The sequence below is a fragment of the Ustilaginoidea virens genome, chromosome 7, assembly GCF_000687475.1.
Source record: "Ustilaginoidea virens chromosome 7, complete sequence".
NCBI lineage: Eukaryota > Fungi > Ascomycota > Sordariomycetes > Hypocreales > Clavicipitaceae > Ustilaginoidea > Ustilaginoidea virens.
In genome coordinates this window covers 473,319-498,682 of record NC_057322.1, presented here as the reverse complement: position 1 = coordinate 498,682, position 25,364 = coordinate 473,319, and the positions used below count along the sequence as shown (strand labels likewise).

General features: G+C 58.6%; 10 protein-coding genes across 10 annotated transcripts; 5 read left to right on the top strand and 5 right to left on the bottom strand.

Annotated features, from left to right (window-relative positions):
- Positions 1-1,006: 1,006 nt before the first annotated feature.
- Positions 1,007-1,314, bottom strand: UV8b_07768 (uncharacterized protein; the record flags this gene model as incomplete). The annotated part of the gene is made up of 2 exons (XM_043145265.1): positions 1,007-1,135; positions 1,192-1,314. 2 exons carry the CDS (start codon positions 1,312-1,314, stop codon positions 1,007-1,009), a joined length of 252 nt encoding a protein of 83 aa, XP_043001200.1.
- Positions 1,315-2,253: 939 nt separating this feature from the next.
- On the top strand, positions 2,254-3,039 carry UV8b_07767 (uncharacterized protein; the record flags this gene model as incomplete). The annotated part of the gene is made up of 1 exon (XM_043145264.1): positions 2,254-3,039. One exon carries the CDS (start codon positions 2,254-2,256, stop codon positions 3,037-3,039), a length of 786 nt encoding a protein of 261 aa, XP_043001199.1.
- Positions 3,040-3,200: 161 nt separating this feature from the next.
- UV8b_07766 (uncharacterized protein) lies at positions 3,201-4,859 on the top strand (the record flags this gene model as incomplete). The annotated part of the gene is made up of 4 exons (XM_043145263.1): positions 3,201-3,449; positions 3,677-4,297; positions 4,395-4,676; positions 4,758-4,859. 4 exons carry the CDS (start codon positions 3,201-3,203, stop codon positions 4,857-4,859), a joined length of 1,254 nt encoding a protein of 417 aa, XP_043001198.1.
- Positions 4,860-5,131: 272 nt separating this feature from the next.
- On the bottom strand, positions 5,132-6,873 carry UV8b_07765 (uncharacterized protein; the record flags this gene model as incomplete). Its single annotated transcript, XM_043145262.1, has 2 exons — positions 5,132-6,463; positions 6,670-6,873. 2 exons carry the CDS (start codon positions 6,871-6,873, stop codon positions 5,132-5,134), a joined length of 1,536 nt encoding a protein of 511 aa, XP_043001197.1.
- A 3,088-nt stretch (positions 6,874-9,961) lies between these two features.
- Positions 9,962-11,641, top strand: UV8b_07764 (uncharacterized protein; the record flags this gene model as incomplete). The annotated part of the gene is made up of 2 exons (XM_043145261.1): positions 9,962-10,091; positions 10,161-11,641. 2 exons carry the CDS (start codon positions 9,962-9,964, stop codon positions 11,639-11,641), a joined length of 1,611 nt encoding a protein of 536 aa, XP_043001196.1.
- Positions 11,642-13,486: 1,845 nt separating this feature from the next.
- On the top strand, positions 13,487-15,432 carry UV8b_07763 (uncharacterized protein; the record flags this gene model as incomplete). Its single annotated transcript, XM_043145260.1, has 2 exons — positions 13,487-14,329; positions 14,437-15,432. 2 exons carry the CDS (start codon positions 13,487-13,489, stop codon positions 15,430-15,432), a joined length of 1,839 nt encoding a protein of 612 aa, XP_043001195.1.
- A 786-nt stretch (positions 15,433-16,218) lies between these two features.
- Positions 16,219-19,693, bottom strand: UV8b_07762 (uncharacterized protein; the record flags this gene model as incomplete). Its single annotated transcript, XM_043145259.1, has 5 exons — positions 16,219-16,896; positions 16,953-17,169; positions 17,223-17,480; positions 17,565-19,227; positions 19,285-19,693. The coding sequence occupies 5 exons, from the start codon at positions 19,691-19,693 to the stop codon at positions 16,219-16,221; spliced, it is 3,225 nt and encodes a 1,074-aa protein (XP_043001194.1).
- A 1,123-nt stretch (positions 19,694-20,816) lies between these two features.
- Positions 20,817-21,799, bottom strand: UV8b_07761 (uncharacterized protein; the record flags this gene model as incomplete). The annotated part of the gene is made up of 2 exons (XM_043145258.1): positions 20,817-21,329; positions 21,395-21,799. The coding sequence occupies 2 exons, from the start codon at positions 21,797-21,799 to the stop codon at positions 20,817-20,819; spliced, it is 918 nt and encodes a 305-aa protein (XP_043001193.1).
- Positions 21,800-22,256: 457 nt separating this feature from the next.
- On the top strand, positions 22,257-22,724 carry UV8b_07760 (uncharacterized protein; the record flags this gene model as incomplete). The annotated part of the gene is made up of 1 exon (XM_043145257.1): positions 22,257-22,724. The coding sequence occupies one exon, from the start codon at positions 22,257-22,259 to the stop codon at positions 22,722-22,724; it is 468 nt and encodes a 155-aa protein (XP_043001192.1).
- Positions 22,725-23,939: 1,215 nt separating this feature from the next.
- On the bottom strand, positions 23,940-25,268 carry UV8b_07759 (uncharacterized protein; the record flags this gene model as incomplete). Its single annotated transcript, XM_043145256.1, has 1 exon — positions 23,940-25,268. The coding sequence occupies one exon, from the start codon at positions 25,266-25,268 to the stop codon at positions 23,940-23,942; it is 1,329 nt and encodes a 442-aa protein (XP_043001191.1).
- Between the last annotated feature and the right edge of the window lie 96 nt (positions 25,269-25,364).

Genomic DNA, 25,364 nt, shown 5'->3' with positions numbered 1-25,364 from the left:
AGCAGCGACAGAAGCAGCCGCGATAATAGAAGTAGCCGTACGGAGCAGCTGCATAGAAATGGCCTGCTAATGGTCTGCTGCAAATGGCTACCATGTCAGCTGCCGCAACCCGCGATAGATGTATCGGGCGGGGAATCAATAGCTCCTTACAATTAGGAAAAACATACCAAATAGAAGGAATCGCTGACTTGGAATGAGGGGGGGTAATTATGCTTGATTTTCCGTCTACCAGCTGCGGTATTTAGCCAATCCGAATAGATTACTTCTCTGCAGTATCCAATCCTCCTATTCTTCTATGCGGTATATATGCCACGCTACATTTGTGATCGGGCTCGCTACGTAAGACTATCTGGTCTTGTGGCGGCAGTCGTCTTTGCAAATGACTCGTGGATAGCGGCTATGCTTGCGGATATATGGCTGGCTCCTGTATTTATACATGGCCTTCTTTCCTCGCCTTTATCCGGGCATCTATTTCTACCGGGCATGTTATTTTCGGCACTGTTGGTTGCCTGCCACGCCCGATATCGCTGCGGACTTACTGCTGCCTTTTGTGCTAGATGTGGGCAATTGCATTGCCCTGCTGTAATAACTGTGTATAAGCTACAAGGCAAATCTGCTATTGCTGCCGCAAAATCTGCCGCGGCTAGGCACCCCGTAATACCTATTAGTATACGCCGCTATACGCTAGTATCAGCAGCGTCCGTGTCCATGTGTGCTATCATTCAGCGGCCATGTGGCCATGTGGTATATTCTCTGAAAGTAATGACTGTCTATTGTACGTGGCGATGTATGCCGCGGGACGTAAGGACTGCATATTACGTGGCGACATGTGGTGCCTCGGTAAAGTAAGAATACGTGTAGCGCGCCGAGTTGCCGCGATAAAGGAATGGCGCGGGCATCTGGGCAGGGAAGCAAGGAAACTTTTCTTCCAACAAAAGCACACAAAGGCGCCGACCGTCCAGCGCCGACCGTCCAGCGCCGACCGTCCAGCGCCGAGAACCCCGGCCTACGTCCCCAGACCGCCGGCGTCCACCCCCTCGACGCTCAGCCTGCTCTTCTTCCTGAACCTCTTCTTGCGATGCGTTGTGCTGCAGCACCTGACAAACGGTTCGCCGATGCCGCAGTCGAGGTGTTCCTTTTTGGCGCGCAGAGTCAGCTTTTATCCCCCGTGCCGTGCGCGGGCGATCCTACCTGGCAGAAGTCCCAGGTGTACGGGGCGCAGGCGCTGCAGGTGTGAGTGCAGCATCTGCCGGCGCTGACGGGGGCCGCGGCGGCCAGGAGGAAGGCGGCGAGGGCGAGGGCGTGCAGCTTCATTGGCAGGGCGGGACTTGAAGCTGATAGATAAGTAAGATGGTGTTGATGCAAAGGAGCGAGGGTGCGGTTGCGGACAAGCGTCGCTGGGCGGGAGGGGACCAACGATCCGGGGCAGAAGCTGGAAACACGACGGACGGACGGACGGACGGACGGACGGACGGCCTGGAGGGGCCTCGTACTTGTATTTCGCCGTTTTGCCCGGCATGGCGCATTTACTCGCCACGCTTCTCTGCTCGGGCATTGTCTTTTGACGTCTGGCATTGCCCCTATATTTAGCATCATTCCAAAGGCCCGTGTTGCAAGCCCCCCCTCCCCGGCCGGCCGAGCGACGAAACACCTAGTCTACATTCACAAAGCAGTGGCGCCGCCGCCGCCGCGCATGTATACATATATAGAACAGCACGCACCACTCCGCACGACCCGGGAATAGACGCCTCTTCCCGGAAACTCCGCCTTACGCTTGTCCGCCGTCGGAAACACCTCCTGCGCCCGCGTCCTCTTCGCCCTGCGTCTCGGCCTAGCATTGAATACCTCCCCGCACTCGTGGTCTGGCCGCGCCCTCGGCGGCCTGAGGTCGGGAAAGCTGCTCGGCCTTGGCCGTCCGCCGCGAATCACATGGGGGATTTTTTTTTGTCTCATCGCATATCGGACTGAGAACCCGAGACGCAGAGGCTGCACGAGGCGTTGCAGCAGGTCCCGGGGGCCCGGGGGCCGCGGCGCCGAGAGCGACGAGTCTCAACGCGAGCATGACGACTGCGGGTTGGTCGGAATGGCCGGGGAGTCAAGGGCTGTGTCTTGTCTTGTCTCGTGTCTGGACGAGGCGTGTCCTGTTTGGAAGGGAAGCAGGCAGGGCCGGCCTGGCGACTATTTAGCGAGTGCTTGGGGCAGATCCCCCGTTTTGGTTATTTCAGAAGCGTCTTGGATTCGCGCCATTGCACTATGTACTCATGGAACGGGCGATGGGAGAGGGGGATGAGCCTCGGCCAACGCCGGGAGGGCGCTGCGGGGTGCGTGGAAACTGGGCCATTGGCTTGGGACGGTGTAAATAGATGGGATGATGATGGGCCAAGGGCAGGCCGTTCTTTTGACGTCGCGAGTCGTGTCTATAAAAAGCCAGGCGGCCGAACCAAGCCCCGCGTCTGTGGTGGTCGATCGAACAGCACAGACGCGGGCATCAATGCCTCCCAGGCGTTCATGTTGGTGGCCGCTCCTCGAGGCCATGCTCCCCGCACGGGCTGCCGGCATCCAGCAGGCCGAGATGATCGCGGCAGCCGGTGTTGGTGCGGTGTTGGTGTATCCGGCGGCAAGAGGTTGCCTGGCTTGCACATTCTCATGATTCCAGTCGGAGCCGCCAACCGCAGGTTGCACACCATCGTTCCATCAGTCCCCCAAGCCCATCCTCGCACGGCAGGTCGCACGGCAGGTCGTCCGGCGACGGGCATCGCACCCAAGACTGCATGTCTCAGGCCTTGCCGGAGATGCCCCTCCCCAGGTCCAGACGGCCCATCCCATCCCCGGCACCACCTGACCCTTCCTCCCGTCTTGCTCGGCCCCCAAAGCGCCCGCAAACCGAACCGGTCAGACGGCCGCCGGCACACGTCACGTCGCGCCAGTCCGGTGCAACCCACGGCTCCGCAGCCGCAGCGTCGTATCCTCGACGCGGCCTCTCCCAAAGAGCCAGCCAGAAGCAAAAGCTCGTCCCGCGCGCACACACCTCCCGTGTGACGTGGCTCCTCTTCCCGCCCAGACCCCGTCATCGCCCGCCCCTCGCTTTGGTCTTATTTTTTATTTTCTTCTATTTAAAAAGAAAAAAACCAGTCCGCCCCGGGTAGCGTCTCGTGTGGCCTGTCGCGCAGGCTCAGACGAACCCTGCGGGAGTACAGACTATGGCGCAAGGACTCCCCGAGAGCTGGCTGCAATCGTGCGCGCGGGCCGCCGTGCTCAGGGCGCTCCGGCGCATCAAGCACGGCCGGCTGGCGCTCAAGCTCGCGTACCGAGACGGCGGCGACGTCGTCGTCATCCCCCAAGCCGGGGCCGGGGCCGGAGCCGGAGCCGGTTCCACCCCCGGCGCCACCGTCACCGTCACCGTCCACCACCCCAACGCCTGGGTCCGGATATGCCAGGCCCTCAACCTGGTACGGCGAAAAAAGAAAAAAAAAAAAACACAGACGCATAGGCTGGCCGCCGTGCCCGAAAAGAAAAAAAACGCTGACTCGTCGAACAGGGCTTCGCCGAGGCATACATGTCTCAAGAGCTCGACTGCGACGACCTAGACGGGCTGTTCTCTGCAAGTTGTCCCCATACCCCGTCCCGCCGCCCCCCTTTTTTCCCCCGCTTCTAACCCCCCGCCCCCGGCGAGTAGCTGTGGATCGCGAACCGCGAGACGCTGCAGCCGCCGACGGGCCTCGCCATGCAACGGCTCACGACGGCCCTGCAGCTCGTCTTCCGCCCGGCCAACGACGCCGGCCGCGCAAGGCTCAACGCCGCCTTCCACTACGACGCGTCCAACACGCTCTTCTCGTCGTTCCTGTCCGCGGACATGAACTACTCGTGCGGGCTGTGGTCGGGCCACGCCCACGAGACCCTCGAGAGCGCGCAGCTCAGCAAGGTGGCCGCCGTGCTGCACAAGGCCCGCGTCGCGCCGGACCACCACGTCCTCGACATCGGCTGCGGATGGGGCCACCTCGCCATCGAGGCCGCCCAGCGCACCGGCTGCCGCGTCACCGGCGTCACGCTGTCCCGCCAGCAGAAGCAGCTTGCCGAGAAGCGCGTCCGCCAGGCCGGTCTGGAGGACCGCGTCCAGATCCTGCTGTGCGACTACCGCGAGATCCCGCGGCCCGAAGGCGGCTACGACAGCGTCGTGTCCGTCGAGATGCTGGAGCACGTGGGCGAGGCCTTCCTGCCCCGGTTCTTCGCCTCGATCCGCGACCTGCTCAAGGCGGACGGCGTCATGGTCATACAGGGCACAACCGTCCTAGATCCGGTGAGCCTCCACCCCCCGGGGCTGTTCCGCGCCGTCCTGCGCCGCGCCGGGCGAACCGCCCGTAGGGGGCCCGTGCTGGCTGACTCTCCCCTGGTAGATACTTCACGGCAGACGCGCCGAAGAAACCTTTATAACGCGCTACGTGTTTCCGGGCGGCCACCTCCCGTCGCTCGGCGAGCTCGTCACCGCCATTTCCGAGGGCTCGCAGGGCGCGCTGGAGATGCTGGATGCGCAGGGCGTAGGGGGCCACTACGTCAAGACCCTGCAGTGCTGGCGGCAAAACTTCCTGCGAAATTGGGACGCGATCCGCGAGGATTACCTCTCCAGCCACGAGGGAGCTACCGAGGCCAGCGTCGAGGCGTTTCGGCGGAAATGGGTGGTGAGTTCGTGGCGGACGCGGGCGCCGACTTGCCCCTTGCCTTTGTCCTGCCGGCCATCGGTCGCTGACTTTGAAACGCAGTACTATTTTGCGTACTGTGAGCAAGGTTTCCGCTCGAGAATCATAGGCGACTACGTCATTTCCGCGGCCAAAATCGCCCAGGAGCCAAGCTTAGGGGGGTGAACGAGGCATAAGACATGGCTTTTGCCGAGACTCCATGGCTGAAGAATTTATTGCATCCTTACCACCATGCGGCCCTTGAGAGAACATCCTCATACCCTTTGAATCTTGATCATGCTCCCACTACTTCCTTGAATCGATTTGATACTATTCCCCCCCCAGCGGACCTGTGAAAACTCTCACAGGTCGGGACAAAATATTTTACCAACAGCTCTTCAATCGCGGTACCCGTCCGTCCCTCAACTGCCGTCCCCTAAAAATCCCATTTTTTTTTCTTAAAAATGCAGCACCTGCGCATGCTTCGCAAGGTATTCGTAGCTCTCCTGTCTAAAGTCGTCCTCAATTATTTCATTCACACCCAGATTGATGTGCAGCAGTTTCCTCTCTTCTGTGGTCCACGTCGGCCACTCTTTGTAGATTCCACGGTCGACATTAGGATCCAGATGGTACATCAGGTTGAGGTAATACGTCCTGGAAGACTGGGCGGGGTTGCCCGTGCCCTTGAACATCATCCTCACGTCTGAGCCGTGGGGGGTGCCATAGTACGGCACCAGGCCGTAGGCGTACGAGTTGATATAGGACCACACGGGGACCTTGGGGTTGGACCGCACCATGCCTTCGACGGCAAGTCGTCGCGAAAGCGTAAACACCACGTCGCCGAGCAGGGCCGCCACGCGCTTAAAGCCCTTGCCGGCCTTATACTCAGCCTCGTACCACTCGTACAGGAGCGCCGTGCGAAAAGGACTCCCGGCTTCCGAGTTGTCGCCGTACGTAGCCACCAGGCCCTCGACCTGCTCGCGTGTGGCGTTTGCGAAAAAGTAGTCCTCGAGGTAGCCGACCAGGGCCTCTGTCGAGTTGAGATCCTTTTGCGCAAACGAGAACAAGGTCCCCTCGTCTTCCTGGTCGCCTATGATGACGGGGACGGCGTGGTACCTGCCCTTCTTGGCGAGCACTTCCGGACTGTCGGTCAGGATGACCCCGTCCGGCCGGGGCAGGTACGAGAGCGCCAGCGAGGAGTAGTCGAGGATGCGGGGGGCCGAGTTGACGGCGTGGTAAAAGTCCTCAAAGTCCAGCGACCGAAGACAGGCCAGCTTGGTGCTGCTGGCACCCCGGCAGTCGGCCTTGCTGGCCACCGCGTCAAAGATGCGCTGCGCCTTGCTCGAGTCCACCCGCTCCGTGGGGATGACGCTTCCCGAGTTCATGATGGCGGCCTGGAAGAGCGGCCGGCCCTTGTACGTCGCGTCGCCGTCGTAGAGGGCCATCTGGTCAAAGACGGAGATGGAACCGGCAGACTGGCCCCACAGCGTGACTCTTTCTGGATCGCCGCCGAAATATGCAATATTGTCCGCCACCCATTCCAGACCCATGCGCTGGTCGAGGAGCCCGAGGTTGGCGCTGCCGTCCTCCAGAATCTCCGAGCCGCCCAGGAACCCGAACCCGCCGACACGATAGTTGACCCCGACAAAGACGAAGCCCTTGTCCTTGCCCTCGGCGAACTGGATAAAGTCCTCGGCGTTGTTGGCGCTGGTGGCGCCAAACATGAAGCCGCCGCCAAAGATGTAAAAGAGCACCGGCAGGTTGTCGCCGGGTTCCGTGCCCTTTGGACGCTGGATGGAGAGGGTCAGTCCTCCTGGCCCCTGGTCTCGTTAGCGGGCCAGATCGGTATGTTCAGGTCTTGTCCGGCAAGCGGTGGGAGGTTGATCTCCGTCGAGTTGGCGGGCATCTGCGGGCAGGCCGGTGCTATGCCGGTGGCGTCTATGATGCCAATGCTGGTGGACAGTCTCTTGGGAGGCCGAAGACGGAGGTCATTTACCGGGGGCTCGGCGTAGGGGATTCCGTTGAAGTTTTCCACCGTGGTGACGGATCCGATGATGATTCCCATGGGAGTACGCACAGCGACCTGGTCGTCGGCAGTACCAGCATCAGCACCGGAGAGTACCGCCTGGTTTGATACAGAGCCAGAAGTGGCAAGGGCTGCCAGCGGCAGGGCACCCAGGGCCGTGAGGATCGGTTTCATTTTTGGAGACTTGCAACAGGTTGCTTCCGTTGGAGTGGCCTTGACGACGAGGTCGCAATACCATGTTGGTAGTCCGACTTCCGGCTACGACCACGAATTTATTTTAAGTCGCAAAAGTCACTTGCGGGGGCATGATCGATGGCTGAAGTTTCTTTCCCCGGGCTCCGGAGTCTGTATGCCAGTCCATGATGCTGATTCTGCGCCGACGTGAATCTGCCAATAGCCGCCTCGGCTGCCCCACGGGGTCGAGTAATGATTCGTCACTTCCGACAAAAGAATGACGCACGCGCAGCCGGTTTCACGAGCAATAACCTGGGGGGAAAAGAAGGATTTGCGGAGGAAAAGTATCGAGCTGATCTGGCTTGGCTGGCTGAGAAGAGTTGGCCGAGACAGAGCCACCGATTCGGCCCCGTACAGCGACTTGACAATGAAAACGGTCATGGAGCACAGCAAGAAGCGGTCGCCAGAATTGAAGAGCAAATGCCCTCTCGGCGCAGAGGAATTAGTCTTGTCCAGGCAGAATCTAGGCTGCCTGAGCAGAGTGGCTGACACTAACCACAGATGGCACACCTGACGTGAGACAAAAACATCAAGCACTAATGCAAACAACCAGGCCGGCTCCCCCAGGATCCTCGGATGGCCAATGCTGGCGGCATACGGATTGGGGGAGGAATTTGCCGCTGACTGGCCAGGTTACGAGGCACAAGAACCTGAGGGATTCCGTCCGTCATGGGCTCAGATATGGTGCGTGTTCTACGAGCCGCTGAAGCATGTGCAGCGATTGTCATTACGGCATGCCCCGCGCTATCTGTTCTAGATTATAGATGCACTGCTTGTCGGTGGATGCGCGCAAAATCGCAGTCTTGAGCGAGAGCTTAGAAAGTGGTTTCTGGGCCGTCAAGTCCTTGCTTGACGGCTTTTCCCTGAAGAAAAAGGCTGCTACAACGCCGTGGCAAAATGAGATGGGGTGTTTACTATGACTTTCGTGCCCAAGGAGGTCCGGCGTGGTAGTACTAGTTCAAGACAATACCTCAGCTGACGTGAAACAGAGACGGTCGGCCTGAGGAAAAGAAAAGGCATTCCGCTTGGCGCCTTGAGTCGGGGGATTCCATTATATGGGGTCAGAGGTGGTCCAAGTCGCCGAAACAAGCTCGAGCCCCGAGCCCCTACTCGGTATAGATGCGGTAATCATGTCTTGTCGATGGATTGTTTGATTGTCTTGCTCGACATTTGCGGCGCAAGGCAAGGATACGCCTCGGATTGAACCTCTGATCGAGCCAGGGATCAGTTGACCAAGATGACGTAATAGACAGCCATGTATCCAAGGAACCATTACCCCAATATGATGAAGCTGTGTACGTGCGTACGGAGTCCAAGTGGGCTCAAGTGCGAGCTGATTCGCGACGTCGCCGATTACCCGACAAAACGGTCGGCCGGGGCTTTTCTTCTCTCTCCTTACTCTTCTCGTACCGTCCAAGCCTCTTACGCTTGCTGAGGTTGTCATTCAAACACGGCAACCCCCGAGTCCATAAAGCAACCGGATAGCAGATGGATCTCGAAACCGCCGGCGAAATCAGCATCATCCCGGCCGACAGCAGAGGAGTGGTAGCCGCCAGATGATATGTTGTAGTTGGGCATGTTACGAGAACTCGGACTTGCCACAACTTCAAGTGATGCAAGCTGCTTCCAGACGCTTTAAACAAATGGCGGCCAATTGATATTGCTCGATACACTCCCAGGCCCAGGCATTGCCAGGGTTATGGAAGGCCAACGTAAATTTTGTCGCCGCAACAGAGTAATATGCTGGAGGCCTTGGAAGTGCAAGGGGTCGTCTGTTTTTTTGTCCTTCAGCGCGCTCGCCCTCCTGGTTGTATCCAAAAAGAATGTTCCCCGCGCTTCAACCAGACCGGCATCACCAAGTACTACGAGACTGCAGATGTCGCCGGCAGCAGCCTGAGCAAATCGAATACCGAGAGGGAAACGGTGGCCGAAGTCTCCATGGGCTCGACTCGAGCATATTCGTGTCTGCTTTCGTCGTCCGACCCCTGGTCTACATCGCACAGCTTGCCTGTTGCCGTTGGCACTCTTCCAAGAGTGCAATCGTTGGCAACCCAAGTGGCAATCTTATTGTCTGCTTATAAAGCAGATGAAAGCATGCATAGCCCCGCAGGCAAGTTGGGACAATGTGAAAAGCCGATGATGGTCGACGTAGAGGAGCCGGTTCATGGCAGGCGTGAACGGTTCTGTCACCTTGGGGCCTAGACCGAGCTCACCGAGCTCGCCGCTACCCAAGGCGAAGACCGAGCCCTCAGGTGAGACCCGTCGATGACGCGCGGCCAAGTCTGCTCAGGGACGGGCTGTGGTTGGCTTGTCCATTCTTGTCGAACCGGTCGGTTCGATTTTTCAGAGATGACAGCGTCGCATGGGTGCGGCAGCCGCTCCAGGATTGTTAGACTTTGCGCCACGCATGTATTAAATTGAGAACGGAGCTGTTGCTGGATCCTTGGCCTCGCTTGCTTTCGAGATTGATGCAGGCATATCTGCAAAGACGGAAAGACGGCCTTTTTATTCTTTCCGTCTGGAATGGCGTTGGGAAGCAAACTGACGGGAAACAAATCGCCAGACGCATCGAGAAAGCAAGTGGGGACTTGGCCTGGATGAGTGGGGCGAGTGATTGGCCCTCTTTGCATGTGGTCAGCTGCCAGCAGCTGCCAGTGCCAGGCTGCCTACAGATAGACATGATGCATGATGCCATCATGGCTGTGAAACACCTCTTGGCTGGAAACCGCTCACATTGAGACAACTGATCGGCTCCTTGGCCTTGAGCCTTCGGCGCGGTAGTTCGTCGAGGTACATGTGACGCCCCCGCCTTCGTGCCAGACAACTCAAGCCCGGGGCACAGCTGAATCGCAAGATTCCAGAGTCCCAACTCGCAAGCTTCGATCCCAACGGCCCCCCAAAACCACTCACGCATCACCATGTGCTCCGCCAGCAAGCCAGGCGGAAAGAAATATCCAGGTCTAGTCAGCCAGTCCTTGCCGGCGCCTCGTCCAAACCGAAAGCGTCCCTCTTCCGCCCAGCGTCCCCCATGAGCGAACCGAGCCAGGACCCGACCAAAACAACCGCGTCCCGGGACTCCCAACCTCGGCCGCAGTCAGAGCCAGCGCGGGGCGTCGGCGCAGAACCGCAGTGCGCTTACACAATCCAATGCGCATCAAGCACGTTGCCTCCCCCCTTCCCCCGGTTAGACCACCAGCTCGCCTTGCTAACTAATGTTGCCTTGCCAGGCGTCTATGAGCGAATGTTCTACGCCCTCTACCGGCTCGGTGTGCAGTCAAACATCGCCGTGTCGGCAAGGTACTCGAGCCAGCGTCGCCAGCTCAGCAGGGAAGCCGTCCTATGTGCATTGCACGCCGTCGTACAGGCGCATCCTTCGTTGCGCGCGGTATTCGTGCGACGACCGTCGACGAGAAAGGGCCACCATGACCTCTTCAAGGCCACGCTCAACGTTATCCGCATCGACGACGCGGTAGAGTTCGAATACGACGATGGCGAGGGTGTCACGAGCGCTCTGCTGGAGCGCATCCACAACGAGTGGGCGTGGATGCCGGATGAGCCGGACAAGCCGTGGTGGAAGCTGGTCGTCAAGGGCCGCGACCTCGTCTGGGTGTGCCACCACGCTGTCGCAGACGGCATGTCGGGCTTCGTCTTCCACCGGGAATTCCTCGCAGCCCTCAACGGAATGGCCTGGCCGCGACCGCTGATGGCCGAGGCAGCTTGCGCAGCTCGCACGGTCAAGACGGATGCCAGCGTGCCGAACCTTCCGCTCGATCCGTTAACCGTCTCCACAGTCAGGTACAGCATCCTGGAATTAATCGGCGACTTGGTCATGTACACGCTCCTCGCGCTGCTCTTGGGCAAGTGGACCATCTACAGCAGTCTCCCGCCGTCGAGATCGTGCCTTCGGGACACGTCCAAGCCCGCCAATGCAGAAAACTACACCAAAACATGCATATCGTCCCGTCGCATTCCGGCGGCGAGCATGGCCGAGGTGCTGGCAGCCTGCCGAGCCAACGGCACGACCTTCACGCCGCTGCTACTCGTGGCCTTCACCATGGCCCTCGCCGGCGACCATTTCCCCAACGCAAAGCTCGGGCGGTCGCGGTATTCGTACGATCTTCGGCCTCTGATGGACACGCATCAGCTGGGGGGAAGCACCCCGTCGGGGTCCATCCTGAACCTATCGGCAGGCGCACAGCACATCCACTGGCTGCGGCGCTTCAGAGCAGCAGATGCAGCGCTGTCCGCCGAGGATGCCGCGCGCAGGCAATCCGCATGGGACCTCGTCAGGGAGTACAAGGCGGGCATGGAACGGAGGATGCATGGAAAAGGCACGCGGCTATGGAAGTCGGTTTCCTTGCTGGGCACCAGCGTCGAGGACTTTGTGAAGCTGTCGTTTGACCCGCTCGGCAGGACTCTGCCCCCGACGTACCACGTCTCCAACCTGGGGGCGTTCCCGTCGGCGCCGCGCGTCGCCGACGACAAGAAGAGCGCGGCGTGGGCGGTGCAAGATGCGCAGTTCTCCGTCGCGGCCACAAACGGCACCGTTGGCACCCACGGAATCATCCTGAGCGTGGCGGGCGTCAGGGGCGGCGACACAGTTATCCACGCCGCGTACGAGGCAGGCGTGGTGGAGCGCGGCATGGCAGAGCAAGTTTTGCAGGGCATTGTGCGCAGGATCGAGGCGCTTGTTGCGTCGAGCAGGTAGAATGCCCCGTCGAAAGCAAAGTTTCGTTGATGAAGCCCCATTCTCACAGACGGCGCGGCCTCGCCCTGCCTTGCCCTGCCCTGCCCTGCCCTGCCCTGCCCTGCCCTGCCCTCGAGGCTGTCTGAGCATCTCGACCGCCAACGTCCGGTCAGGAACCCATACGCAGCGACCAGGAACCCGTCCTCTGGCATCACCGCGCCGAAACAAGCAGACTCTGCCCAATAGGGCAAAAGTTTGCTCGTCACATTGTGCCCAGTTGGGGGCAGAAACGCCAGAGCCCGCCCTGGCTCCCGGCCCGCATCCGCACGCTCACAGGGGTTTTCCACGAAGCACGCAATATCTCGCCAGGGCAACACCCTCGATCCCTGGCAGTTGTTTGCTTTGTGACAGAGCGGCATCAGCGGCATGGCATGATGCTCGGTCGACTTGGCCACGAGGCAGCGCTGTGTCGAGTCCTGCGTCGAGTCCTGCGTCGAGTCCTGCGTCGAATCCTGCAGCTTCCGTCCTTGATCCGTTCTTGGCCTTGGCCGGCTGTACGCGGCAGCGCGTTCATGCATGTGCTACTCCGTACAGGACCGCGAGCCTGCCGACGCCTGTGACACCAGACGCCAGGCACCGGCGCCCTCGTCGATATCCCATCCCATCCCATCCCATCCCATCCCATCCCATCCTATCCTATCCAATTTCAACCTCGTCCCGCCACCGCGCACAAACACACAAAACACCAACACCAGCCGCCTTTGCACCGTCCATGGCCGTCCCGTCCCAGCGTGCTGCCATCCCCGTCGAGCGCGCAGCGGACGGGCCGCGCTCTGCGCAGTGCGCACCGGCTGCGTGCGTCGGCACCGCGCATGATTGCTGCGGGCCCCGACCAAAAATAACGACCAAAAATAACTATGGGTCCGCTGCCCTCGGGTCCGGGGAAAAGGGCTGGAAGCAGGAATCCTGCCGCATCAGGACGCCAACCGCGGGCGGGCTGCTTCATGCGCAGGTGTCTCGAGCCCATTCATTCCAGGATGCCCATGACGCCCGGACAGCCAGGAGGAATGGGTCGCAAATGCGCGCAAAAAACGACATCATGACCCGGCAGTGCATCTGCGCCCACGCGGCTCGTTGACCGCGCCCCTGATGCCTGTTCCCGCCAAGACAAGCGGCCGACTTGGCATTACGTGAGGCGGAATCAACCCGACTGTCAACCCTCGCTCCAAACCCTCGCTCGACAAGGCTCATCGCAGGAACCACTGTGGGACGCCAATTGCCCAACGACCAACTAGGCCTTTCCATTCGAACAACGCCAAAAGTACCTGGGTTCCTGCTCGCCAACCACCAATTGCGCATTGCGCTTTCCCATGCCCTCCGACCCAAACAACCAGCAAACGAGTCATGGCCTTTCCCTCACCCTCGGACCATGGCAAAATATCTTCAACGACGACGGGAAGGCATCCATCGACACTGCCTCGCTCCCCACAGGCTCCTTCGCCTCAGCCCCTACGTCGTACGTGTGCTCGTGCCGCGATGGTGAAGGCGTAAGCAAGGCCAACGGGCCTTCGTATCACCTTCTGCTTACGCCCGGAGACCTGCATCGCAGCAACCAGACAGCTGCCTAGCACTACGCCCCGGCAATTACGCCTCGCCGCAGCCAGGCCTGCTTCACGCCCATCGCGAAGCTCTTTCCCGCGCAAGAGCTGCGGCATCTGCTCCTTCTCCGGCATATAAAAAAGCCGTCCTCGTCCAAGCTCTGTCAACCCTCGACTCTTCCATGCTATCGCCCTCCTCCCCTCCCCAAAACAAAGCCGGCTCGCCCGCTTCACAAAAAAAAAAGAAAAAGAAAAAGAATCCCCAAAAATGCGCCCCAGCACGAGCTTGGCTCTTCTCTCTCTGTCCTCGCAAGGTCTTGCGCAGGGCGGCGACGACTTCAACTGGACGGCCATCACGGCTTCCAAGACTCTCCAGTACCAGCCTTGCTACGGCAACCGCACGCTATGCGCGCGTCTCATCCTGCCCCTCGACTACAAAACCCCAAACGATACCCGATCCGTCATCGTCGCCATCACCAAGTACGCTGCCGCGGTACCCGATGACCACCCTACTTTTGGCGGTTCCATCTTTGTCAACCCCGGCGGACCGGGGGGCTCGGCAACCGACTTTGTGAGGAAGCTAGGATCAGAGCTCGCAGGACGCTTGGAGACGTCTGGACGCCGTCACTACGAGTACATTGGGGTTGACCCGCGCGGGATCGGGGCCAGCTGGCCGCCCTCCAACTGCTTTCCCGGCGACATGTTTTCGCGTCAAATGTTCAAGATGGAGAGCAGGGGTCTCGGGCCCGCGATTGCCGGAGGGCGCCCGCTGTCCTACGGACTTGCGCTGCAGGATGGCTTCGGAAAGCACTGTCTGGAGGCGGACAGGAGCGGTGCCAACGGCGGCCCCGTCATGGCCTATGCCGGCACCGCCTACGTCGCCAGAGACATGGTCGAGGTGGCCGATCGCATCGAGGAGTTGCGAGGGAAGCAGCAGCTCAACGGCACCAGGACCCAATCAAGCCGTGCAAAGGATGTCGCCCGCATCAAGTACATTGGCTTCTCGTACGGCACGGTTCTCGGCCACTACTTTGCGTCTCTGTTTCCCGAGCGAATCGAACGAGTCGTTCTAGACGGAGTCGTCAACGCAAAGGACTACTCTACCGGCCCTGTAAGTTTGCCCACCACGTACCTCCATGCATTTCTCTCTTTTTCCCTTTTTTCTTGTTTCCCCTTTCTTCTCTTCCTTTATTGACGAATCACCCCCAACCACCGAAGGGCTGGACAACGTCCAATGTAGACACGGACAAAATCTACGACAAATTCTTCTCGGGATGCCACCAAGCCGCGTCGTCCTGCGCCCTCGCCCGCGCAACAGACCGCTCCCCCCACGACATCAAGGCCCGCTTCGCCACCTGGCTCGGCAAAGTCAAGGCCAAGCCCCTCAACGCAATCGGGCCCCAGGGCGACGTCCGCGTCCTGACCGAGTACGACGTCCGCGCCTACATGGGCGCCTCGTTCTACAACCCCATCCAGACCTTCCAGAGGATGGCCTCCAACTTTGACGGCGCCATCAACGGCAACACCACCGCCCTGTTCAACGACTACTTTGCCGGCATCACCCCTCCGCACGGCAAAGACGGCTGCGTCTCGGACAGCGCCCTGGGCGCGGACGGCGGCGACGGCGGATACCCCGTCATCTGCGGCGACGGAGAAGACGTCACCGCCAAGGACGCCGCCTGGTGGCGCCACTACGCCCGCCGGCTCGCCTCCACCTCCTGGATCCTCGGCCCCTCGTGGATCAACGTCCGCCTGCCCTGCGCCGGGTGGAAGTTCCGGTCCAACTGGCGCTTCACGGGGCCCTTTACCACCCCGAGGGCCCGAACGGATGCCGCGGGCAACCCGGTTCCCGGGTATCCCGCCGCCCCGAACCTGTACCTCTCCACCCGGCTCGACCCGGCCACGCCGCTCGCCTCCGCCCGCGAGATGAGGAGGGGCTACCCCGGCGCCGGCCTCGCCATCGCCGAGACCATGGGCCACATCGCCATGCAATCGGGCGGGAACACCAAGTGCCTCGACAGCCTGGTGGAGCAGTATCTCGAGACGGGTCTCGTTCCCAGAAGCGAAGTCGTCTGCCAGCCCGCCTGCGGTCCCTGGGACAAGAACTGCAGCCTTGAATCCGGCTCTCCCGGTGCTGGTGCTGGTGCTGGTGCTGGTGCTGGTGCTGCGTCACTGGGTTTTGATGCCGCCTTCTTGAGCGCCCGTCTCTATTGAGCATCATGTCTGAATTTGTTTCTTTTTTGTCCTTTTTTTTTCCTCTTCTTTCCCCTTTTTCCTTCTTTTTATTTTATTATTTTATTATTTTATTTCTTTTTTTTTTGGAAGAAAAAAGCCCGTTTATAGAGAGCGTTGCGTAGTCAACATTCCTTAGAAGCCAATTCACCAGACTCTGTATAAATCCCTCTTATAGACGCATTGCATTGCATAGTTAGCATTCCTTAGATAGCAATTCATTAGACATTGCTGCATATAGTATCCCACTGTAGTACATAGTAGTGCCAGGTCACGCAAGTTGCAAAATCGTTCTTAGTCCGTTTACCCCAAGATGTACATATACCTGCCCCAAGACGGACACTCGAGTCAGACAGACTACCTTATGTATACTGGTGCATGCATTTCACTCAATACTACCTGACACCAGCGAGATATCTACCTCTTTAAAGGCCAACTTCATCATCCGTAATCGCATCTCATCTCTCCAGCATCAATCGGATCAGTCAGATCAACCAGTCCGTTTCCCAAGGTAGACAGACAGGCTATACTGGTGCATCTATTTCATTCCATACTAGATACTCTAGGGTCCATCAACCGTACTCATATCTCCATAATCTCCTTGCCAATTACACTGATTTCGCAGCTGCCAAAACACTACGCAGCCTTCCAAAATAATCCATCAAATCTTCCCTCTCAAACAGAGCAAATCATTTTTTTATCCCCGCAGCAATTCATCGTACGTCATTGTCGTGATATTCGCTCCTCCCATGGTAAAGAACAAAAATCTTACTTTGCCGAGTTCCAAACGTACCTGTCCTGCATCCTCTTCAGCCCGGACCGAGTCCAGTGCCAGACACCGTCCCGAACAGCCGACTCCACAACTTCCCTCTTGGCTCGCTGCGGAGCAACACCTTGACGACACTGCGCGACTTCACAGCTGTTGTCAGTCCACCCCAATTGAAAATCATCAGCCCACCAAGTGCGAAGGTTCCCACCGACGTGAAGGCGGATCAGGATGGACGTGAGGTTCTGGTATCCGTCAAATGTGACGGGAGTTAGAGCGCATGGAGCACCTGGAAAGCTTGGGCACGCCGCAACTCGCTTCACCTCTGACCACGCAATCGACATTTCATTTGCGGCAGCAGTGTTATACGTGTATGCCGAAACCTCAAACTCGCACCATTGCTCCGCAGCCTGCGCTGCGCATCCTAGATTTGCGCCGTAAAAGTTGAAGCGGAAGCAAGGTTTGGAGGAGTTGGGTCCCACTCCAATTTCAGCACTGTCACTGCTACCAGACGTGGATGGAGAACTCAGAGCTGGAGGCACGAATTCAACCAGTTGGCCGCCAGAAGAAGCCTTGTAACCTTGAACAGACTGGGGCGAGAGCGGTGCAACCAGGAACCCTTGAGAAAACCAAAAGTCTCCGTCGGGGTTGAACAGAGGGCCTGGTGTAGAAGAGTCAAACTGTTCACGTCAGCATCGCCAACAATCCCGCTTGACTGCAGGCTGATGGCTCTTACATTTATTGTGATGTTGCCGACTTTTGTGCCTTCTGGGCAAATTTCGGGAGCGGAAACGACCGGGCTCACACCTTGGTTTGCATCGAGAGAAGTAGACGTCAGTGCAGCTGGACTCGCTGGAGAAGCCTGAGTACTCGGCGCAAGAGGGCCGTCATCCGATACAGGCTGGGTAACCTTGGAGGTGACGTTGCTCCAACCGCCAGCGAATGGCGCATGGCTGATATCTCGTCAGATACTGCAAGCCAAGGGGTAGTTGGTGGCTAATCTTACCTGTCTTGACGTCGCAAACCGCGCTTGGCTGCAGAGATTCTGGCTGGCACAAATACAGTGGCAAGCGTAGTCAAGGGAAACTTCATGGTGTAAGTCGTGGTCGGCTCGGGAATAACATTGACCCAAGTGCTCGTCTGCACCGCAGTGGTTGGGGCCTGCTGGGGTTGGACCACAGATGGATCAGACAACAGAGCAGCATACGCAGCTGGAGATGCACCAGCAGGAAGCCAGCCATATCCGCCAGCAGCAGCTTGAGAACTGGCAGCTGAAAGGGGGGAATCACGATTGTCAGAGTTTCCCAGAATGCTCGGGACTTGGGCTGGCAAAGCCGTGATAACTGACAAAACAGGGATGCCGCCGGGACCTGTCACGATTGTGAAGATGGGTGCATTTGTTGCAGCATTTGTGCCAGCAGGAAGAAAATCTGTTGCCGAAGTCGCTGCAAATGGGGGCGAGATGATGACTTGTCCTTGGGATGTCACAGAGCCATACTCCTTCAGACTCGGCGCACTAGTGGAGAGGGCAACGCCGGAAGCAGGCAGGGAAGGTGCCAACCCAGAAACAGGGGCCTGTGCCTGTGGTGTAACGACAATCGTTTCGACTATGGGAGTTGGAGTCCCGTTAGGTCCAAGCACGGTAACAGTGACCGCAGTGGTGATAGGGCTAGGCCCTGAAACAGAGGGTGTGATACCTTGGGGCAAATCAGACACAGCCTGGGGGACTAAGGAAGGGAGTCCGATGGTGGTAGAAGGGGCCGTAGCACTTTGCTGACCAGCTGTCGGCGGCGGCAAGATGATAGTCTCGACGACGGGAGTAGCCAAGCCGTCACGACCAAGCACATCGACTGTAACGACTGTGGTGCAAGGTATACCGGCTGAGGAGACCTGGGTTCCTTGTGGCAACATGCTTGTTTCAACTTGCGGGACCATTGATGGAAGTCCAATGACAGTATTGGTTGGTAAAGCGTTGCTGCTTGGCAAAGCAATGGTTGATTCGATTATAGTTGGAATACCGTCAGCGCCGAGAACGGTATAGCTAACACAAGTCGTCAAGCCTTGAGCAGTCATTGCACCAGGCAAGGCTTGCCCTGGAGCCACAGTAGCTTGGGCCGGTATGCCGGTGACGAGTCCAGAAGGAGTTGCCTGGGCTGTTGGGCTGACAATTGAGGCTTGGATAAGGTACGTCGTCTCAATGACAGTCAGCCTCCCGTCACTGCCCAGAAGAGTGTAGGATGAGCACGTGGTGACGACTCCAGGCCTATCAGAGCCAGCTACCAAAGTTTGAGAAGCTGGTAAAGGAGTAGCTTGAATTGATATGCCATTTGGCAGGTTCTGAGGCAAATCAGTGGCCAAGATGACAGATGCTGGAATAATCAGAATTGATTCAACCACTGTAGGTTTTCCGTCTGAGCCAAGGATTGTGTAGCTGGTGCGGCTAGCAACATCGTCGCCGTTCCAGGGCCTTTGCGTGGAGGCCGGGGGCACTGAAGTGGCATCTGGCATGACTCCTGAAGCATCCGCAACAGAGGCACCGGGAATGACCCAAGTTGAGTATACTGTAGAAGAGATTCCATCTGGTCCCAGCACGTTGATAGCGGTAGTGGTGGTCATACCTGGCCCAGTATACGCCGGTGTGGGTCCAACAACAGTTATGGTAGTGACTGGCGCCTGGTCCTGGACAGCCGACGTGACAGCTTGAGGAAAAAAGGTACCATCTGGGCTGATAGCCGCGATGGTTGAGACTGGAACAGCCTCAGTCGCTCGGATGGTGCTGATGACTGACTCTACCACGGTTTCCTTCCCGTCAGAACCAGTCACAGTCCAGCAGGTAACGGCAGCTTGTCTCCCATCGGTGGCTTCCGCTTCGGCTGATGCAAGTGTGACTGTATGTTCAGACAAGATAGTGACAGGGCTTGGGCCACCATTGCCCGAAACCCACTCGACATCGGTGTCGGTGACAGTGATGTACTGGGTACCAGCACTGCTTGGGTTGGCTGTCCCTTGAGCTGGACCCCCGTTAGCTGAGTTCCTGGGGAAAGGAGCGGTAGCGTTATACGAATTACCTTGAGAGGAGCTTCCGCTATAGGAAGGCCCATTGGTCTCGCCAGCTTTGGCTCCAGAGGCGTTCGGGACAGTGCTGTAGTCGATGGGGCCGCGTGAAGGTGAGCCATCAGGCGGAGATACTCCAGTAGCAGCAGCAGCAGAGACAGAGCTGAGATCAGCCGACGTGGGACTATCCACTGCGGAAGATTCACTAATCCAGAGATCTGATATGGTCAGAGTGGTGAAGGCCTGGACTGTTTGATGGCCATCCTCAACCGAATTCAAAGGGGAAACCTGGACCGTTTTTGTTGGATAGACGGTACGGTATAGAGTACCATCAGAACCCGCATTTTGGGTGGAGGGGTTGGTGTCAACAGGAACGGGGCTGGTAGGGTATACAGTGACGAAGACGGTTGTTGTGGCCTGCATCACACAGGATCGCTCGTCAGGCACTTGGTTGGAGTTGCCGCCAGGTGTAGTTACTGTAACAGTGCTTTGTGGGTTTCCGTCGTGACCAGCAGGGCTTCCTGTATCAATGCCGCCGTCTGCGTTGCTGCACAAAGGTATTAGCGCTTGAAATTCTACGACTGGGGACGACAGACATGCCCATAGCTGGCTTGGGCTGCAGCATGATACCAAAGACTGCTGGCCACCATGGCCCCGAAAGAGACTGACGCACGCATAGCGGGTGGCAGTGTGCAAGAATCCAACAGAGATGGAACTGGTGCCAGGGAGGATGCTTCCAACGAGTGAATGCTGCGGGATCACCAACAAAAAGGGATTCGTTTCAATGATGAGAGGCGCAGGAAAACGAACGATGTGGAAAGAGGTGATGCTGAAAGAAGAGGAGAGACGGAGGACAGGAGAAAGACCTTTTAGAAAGAGACTTGGATAGAAGCATACCGAATCAGGAGTTTTGCCTTGAGCCGTCACGAAAGAGGAAGGAGCTGCTCACCACTGAGCACCCAACTTTATCAAACCACAATGCACAATTTGCGCTCAATGGGGGCCGTCAACTTGGTTTGACAGCTGTCAACTATACCCAAACGGGTGGACGGAGTCGACCAAGTCCCTCTTCGTCAGGAGGTGCTAGAGAAAGCGAACTTGTCCATTGTAGTGGGTTTGGTAACGACTGGACGGACTGGAGCTACTCGTAAATATCAATCCTTTATGGCTCGCAGCGAGGAGTTTGCAGGACTTGATAATGCCCCTTCATCCTTGGCTTGCGCATGCCATACATGTTTAGGCTGATCCTGATTGAAGAACGAAGCACCGCAAGCACCTTCCCTCGGAATCGGGTGTTGATTGCCTAGAGAGGCAGCTATGAGGAGCTTTACAAAACTCCCGCAGCTGGTCAAGTCGACGACAGGTGACGAGCAGCACCGGTATCGGCGCTGCCAGCTATTGGCCTGTTTCAGACGCCGCGTACAGTGGAAGTGTATTCCCCGGCTTGGAAAGGGATGGAATTTTATGACCAGCGGGATATTTCTTCATCATCAAATCGCAGTCAGGTTTGTCGGGACTCAGGAACGGGGCGTTGGGATCAAGCGCATTATGCCATGTTATCAGAGTACTCTGGAGGGTCTTGACTGGGTGCTTGTCCGTTCACAATCAGTGAGTCTATCCCGCCGCGCTTGCGCTCCTCCTCCATCCGTGCCGCCCAAAGAGCCGAACCCGCAGATGTTGTCAGAAGAAAGAAGAAGGACAGGATGGGGACCAGTTCCAATATCATGGCAACAGTGCCAAACCAGACGTAGTCCCAGGTCAGGGATCTCACTTGTCGCCTTTGATCTTCCTTGGAGAGTCCGCGCAGCTGAAACCACCTATAGTGCGCCAGTTTTCCCAACCTGGTTCCTGTGATGATGATGAAGCCCAGCGTCCCCACATAAGGGACGAGATTAAGCGGCAGGAACACGACCAGCTCGACGATTTGTATGACGCTCCAAGGTGTATAGATGGCCGAGGAGGTGGGCTTTCCGAGCATCTTGACAGCATTCGGAGCATCGTCAAAGAGAATTCGGTGCGGAGCAATGAGATCTCTGAGACCAACTTTGATGAATGTGGCCTGGTCCAACAGTCAGCAATGCCATTGTTCCGTCCTGTTTCCAGACTTTGCGACTATATATTTACATCGAAGACATCCACTCGACACTCGTCCACAAAGAATCCCTCAAAGAGACTCTGGATAATGATCAAACCTTCGCCCAACGTCAGGACGACTGCGTTGACCCAAGCGCCCCAGCCATGAAAGATGGCAAGGAAAGCATACTGCGGCAAAAAGGCAAAAGTGAAGAGAACCAGGTAGACGAGGAACGAAATGAGCGACAGCGGTAGCAGTCTCCCGGTGAATAGTGGCCAGAACTCCTTGTTGCGCAAGAAATACCAAATGCCGCGAATCGGGTAGGAGGCGGCAACTCCAGCCCGCGTCAGGTAATGGACTGGGCGCGAGTCGATGATGGAGCGCGTGTCGATGCCGCGCGACTGGCTGCCGTGCAGGCTGGCCGACGAGACGGCTTGCGAACCTTGTGAAGGCATTATGGAGTGCGGCCGAATGGGCTATGTCTTGGGGGGTTGTGAGAAGACTTGCTGCCCATCGGGATTCTCCACCGAGGTAGGTCGATTGCACGGTCACGGTCCGATTGCCAGCCACCAGGTCACACGGGTGGGGACGAAATCGAAATTCCGTTTCCTGTTTAGCGCAACTGTCATGGGCGGGGAATTATTCACGACGACCGGGGTATTGGATTGGGGATTGCTGCAAATGCGCCGTCACGTTCCCAATCAACTTCACTGTGCTGAAAACTGACGCGAAAAGGAACCTATCTGCCTATTGACTAGTTCCAGGGTCATTTGTTACTACGCCGTTCTCAAGCGACAAACAGGCTTCGTTTATCCGCGCCAGACCCGACAACTAACAACCGCATCAACAAGCCGATCGCGCCCGTTTCTAGGGCAAAGGCCGGCATTGCCAAGCCTTTGCACGACGTCCGAGATGGCCAACCCCAACCCAAAAGTATCATGCCAATGCGGCGCCATCAGCTTCCACGCATCACGACCCAAACCCCTAGCCGTCTACGTCTGCCACTGCACCGAGTGCCGCAAGCAGTCGTCGTCTGCGTTTGGAACATCAGCAGTGTTTCCCGCAGACGGCATGTGGCCCCTGCCCGCAGACGTTGTACCCAGACTGGGCATGTGGACGCGGGTGTCGGACAAGGGGACGACGCTCGAGTGCTACTTCTGCAGGGAGTGCGGCGTGAGGCTGCTGCACCGGCCGCTCAGGCCAGACGGGACGGCGAAGCCCACGCTTACGGTGAAGGGGGGTGCTCTGGAGGGATTCACGCTGGAGCGGGCGAAGCACATTTGGACAAGGTCGGCGATCATGCCGATTCCCGAGGGGCTTGAGGCGTATGTCGAGTCTCCCGAGGGGTCAGATGCCGAGGGTGAAAAAGGATTGATGTGATGGAGGGGACGACGGGGGCTGTCATCCGAAGGGGGATGTGCCGCATGAGATATAGACGCCCGATTTCCAGTTGCGACGGGATGCTCGAGGGTGTACAGTGCGTTTGCCATTTCTGGTGCCTCGGATGAGGCTACGCAACGACGGAGACCCGGGAGGGAGGGGGTGTTGTTTGAAAGGCATCAACTGGACAGGTGTACCTTGCAACCCCTGTTACTCAACGACCTGGTTGGTGAGTTGGTCTGGTTACAGAAATGCCGGTACGAGGGCTCGCCAAGCTGCAAGGCGGAACGCAATCGGCATCGACTAACACACCGCCATTGCCCTCAGACCCAGCAGGCGAAGCCGTCTCCTCGACGTCTTCCGCGTCCGCACGCACCTCGCAAAAAGGGCATCGTGCATCGTGCATCGTGCAGCCACGCCCCCGACAGGGCTAAACGTAAGCTGACGGCCAGCACAAGATGCAGCAATTCTTGGCACGCATCTCCATAGCCAGGGCAACCTACCAGAGCGCCGCGGTGCCGATCGGCCCGCTGCTGGTTTTGAACCCGGGATGAACGGGGACCGAGGCTCGCTCCAAGCAAACGACGTTGACATGCTTGGGCAGAGGCTGCTGTGTCGTGAAGCCGCCGGTAACGCGCCCTCTGCGGGTCGAGAGCCAAAAAAAAAAAAAAGAAAAGAAAAACAAGGGCCGTTTCCCGTCAACTGCCGACCCCTTGGGGCGCCCCCTTTGTGCAGCGTTCCATCCACCATTGCTGGTCGGGCTGTTGAATGCGCATGCAACAATGGTCTAAGTGGGATGGCGTACCATCACCCCCCCTCTTCACACGTGAATGGAGACTGGAACAAAGGCCGAATCTCTAACAAGGCGACGGCCCGTGCCTGTCTGCATGGCTGTGGCGCTGCTTTGTCCAGGTCGACTTGAAGGAGGGACAGTTGCAAACGCCTTGCCGGGGGGGAAGGACGAAGCTTGAGCGCTTGGCTCTCTCTACTCTGCGCGACTTGGGAAGAACAACAAGCTGCAAGCTGCAATCATGGGTTGGGCGTGTTGGCATCTCCACGAGCTGGTACCACGTCTAGTCTCAAGAGAAAGCAATCTCCAACGGAAAGTAAGTCAACGGCACAGGTCTGGTACAGCGGCCCCATGTTTTCCTCAATTATTGGGGGGGGGGATTTTTCTTTTCACATGCGCCCGAGCGCCACGTGAACGGAATTTCATCATCTCAAGCTGTTGGTCACGCTTCCAACCATGACAGCAACCTCTCTATCCCAGTTCGCCCCGGCCACGGTTCTCTTGTTCCTTCCCGTGACAAACGCCGCGGGCGGCTGAGAGCCCTGAATGACTGCCTGCCTGACGGCGTCTGCCACGTTTGCCTTGTTCGCTCGCAGGGTCCGCGCGACGACCCCCCCGCGGCTGAGGATGTCCTGAACACGCGTGGCCAGGCTGCCTGCCATGGTGCGCCAAAAGTACGACGCCAAGGACCCAGTCTCGAGGTGGGCGAGCAGAAGTTGGATCAAGGGTGCCGGATTTTGCGGCGCCGCGGTCGGCAGCAACGGGTGGGGCGGGGGCTTGTTGGCCTGAAGGATGATTTCGAGGGCAATGATGTTCTGGCACTTGGCCGTCACTTCGGCCAGGGCTCGGTCGAGGGACGGCAGCTGGCCGAGGGATCGCGAGAGAACCGTGATTCCCGCCTGGAGCGAGGAGCGGATGTACGCCTCGAGGGCCGCGAGGAGGAGCCGGGGCGTCCAGCGCTCGGGCCGGATGCCGCTGGTGGGCGAGAGAAGGTACAGGGCCGTCATTGCCGACTCGAGCTTGAGGCGGGCCTCCTCGCCCTGGGAGAAGGTCGTGTTTGCGGGCACGGCAAAGTCCCGCACGAGCCTCTCGGCCGTCTCGCGGACCGCCCGCTCCATGGGCGCGACACGGGCGTCCTGGAGGGTGCGGACGGCGTCCATGTCGCCCAGGCCGTGGCCCTCTTCCCCGGGGGCCTTGGCGTCCAGCACCTCGCGGAGGGAGAGGACCGTGTGCGAGCAGCGCACGAGGGCCCCGTCCTCGCCGTAGCTTCCGGCGCCGCCGAGCTCCGCGTGCTGAACCTCCAGCTGCCGACCGAGCTGGAGGCACCGCCCGACGGCCCGGCCGAGCCTGAGCGTCTCCCACAGCCGCAGGGCGACGTGGCGCACCTCGTCGGCGGCGGCGTGCTTGCCGACGACCTCCTTCTCCAGCTGCTTGTAGCTGTCGTTGAGGGCCGTGAGCTGCGTGCCGAGCTCGGAGACGATGCGTCTGCTCGCCTGGTTCTGCCTCTTGGTGAAATCCAGCAGCGGCACGGCGGAGCGCGTCGTCACCAGGTCAATGTGCGAGTCGATCTCCTGCGCGTCGAAGAGCACGCGGGACAGGGGCGTGGAGAGATCGAGCGGCGTGTCGGTGGGATTGTTGGTGGCCAAGACCAGGGAGTTGGCGAATGCGGCGGGCGAAAAGTCGGGAGAGAGGAAGGCTTCGTAGTCGATGTACGAGGGCTCGTCCAGCCCGGCGGGCGCGTCGGGCGAGGCCATTTGGTTTTGTTTTTTTTTTGTTTTTTTTTTTTTTTTTTTTTTTTTGGAGGGGGGGGGGGGGACTCGACAGCGATGGGGTCGATGCGGGCGCGTCCT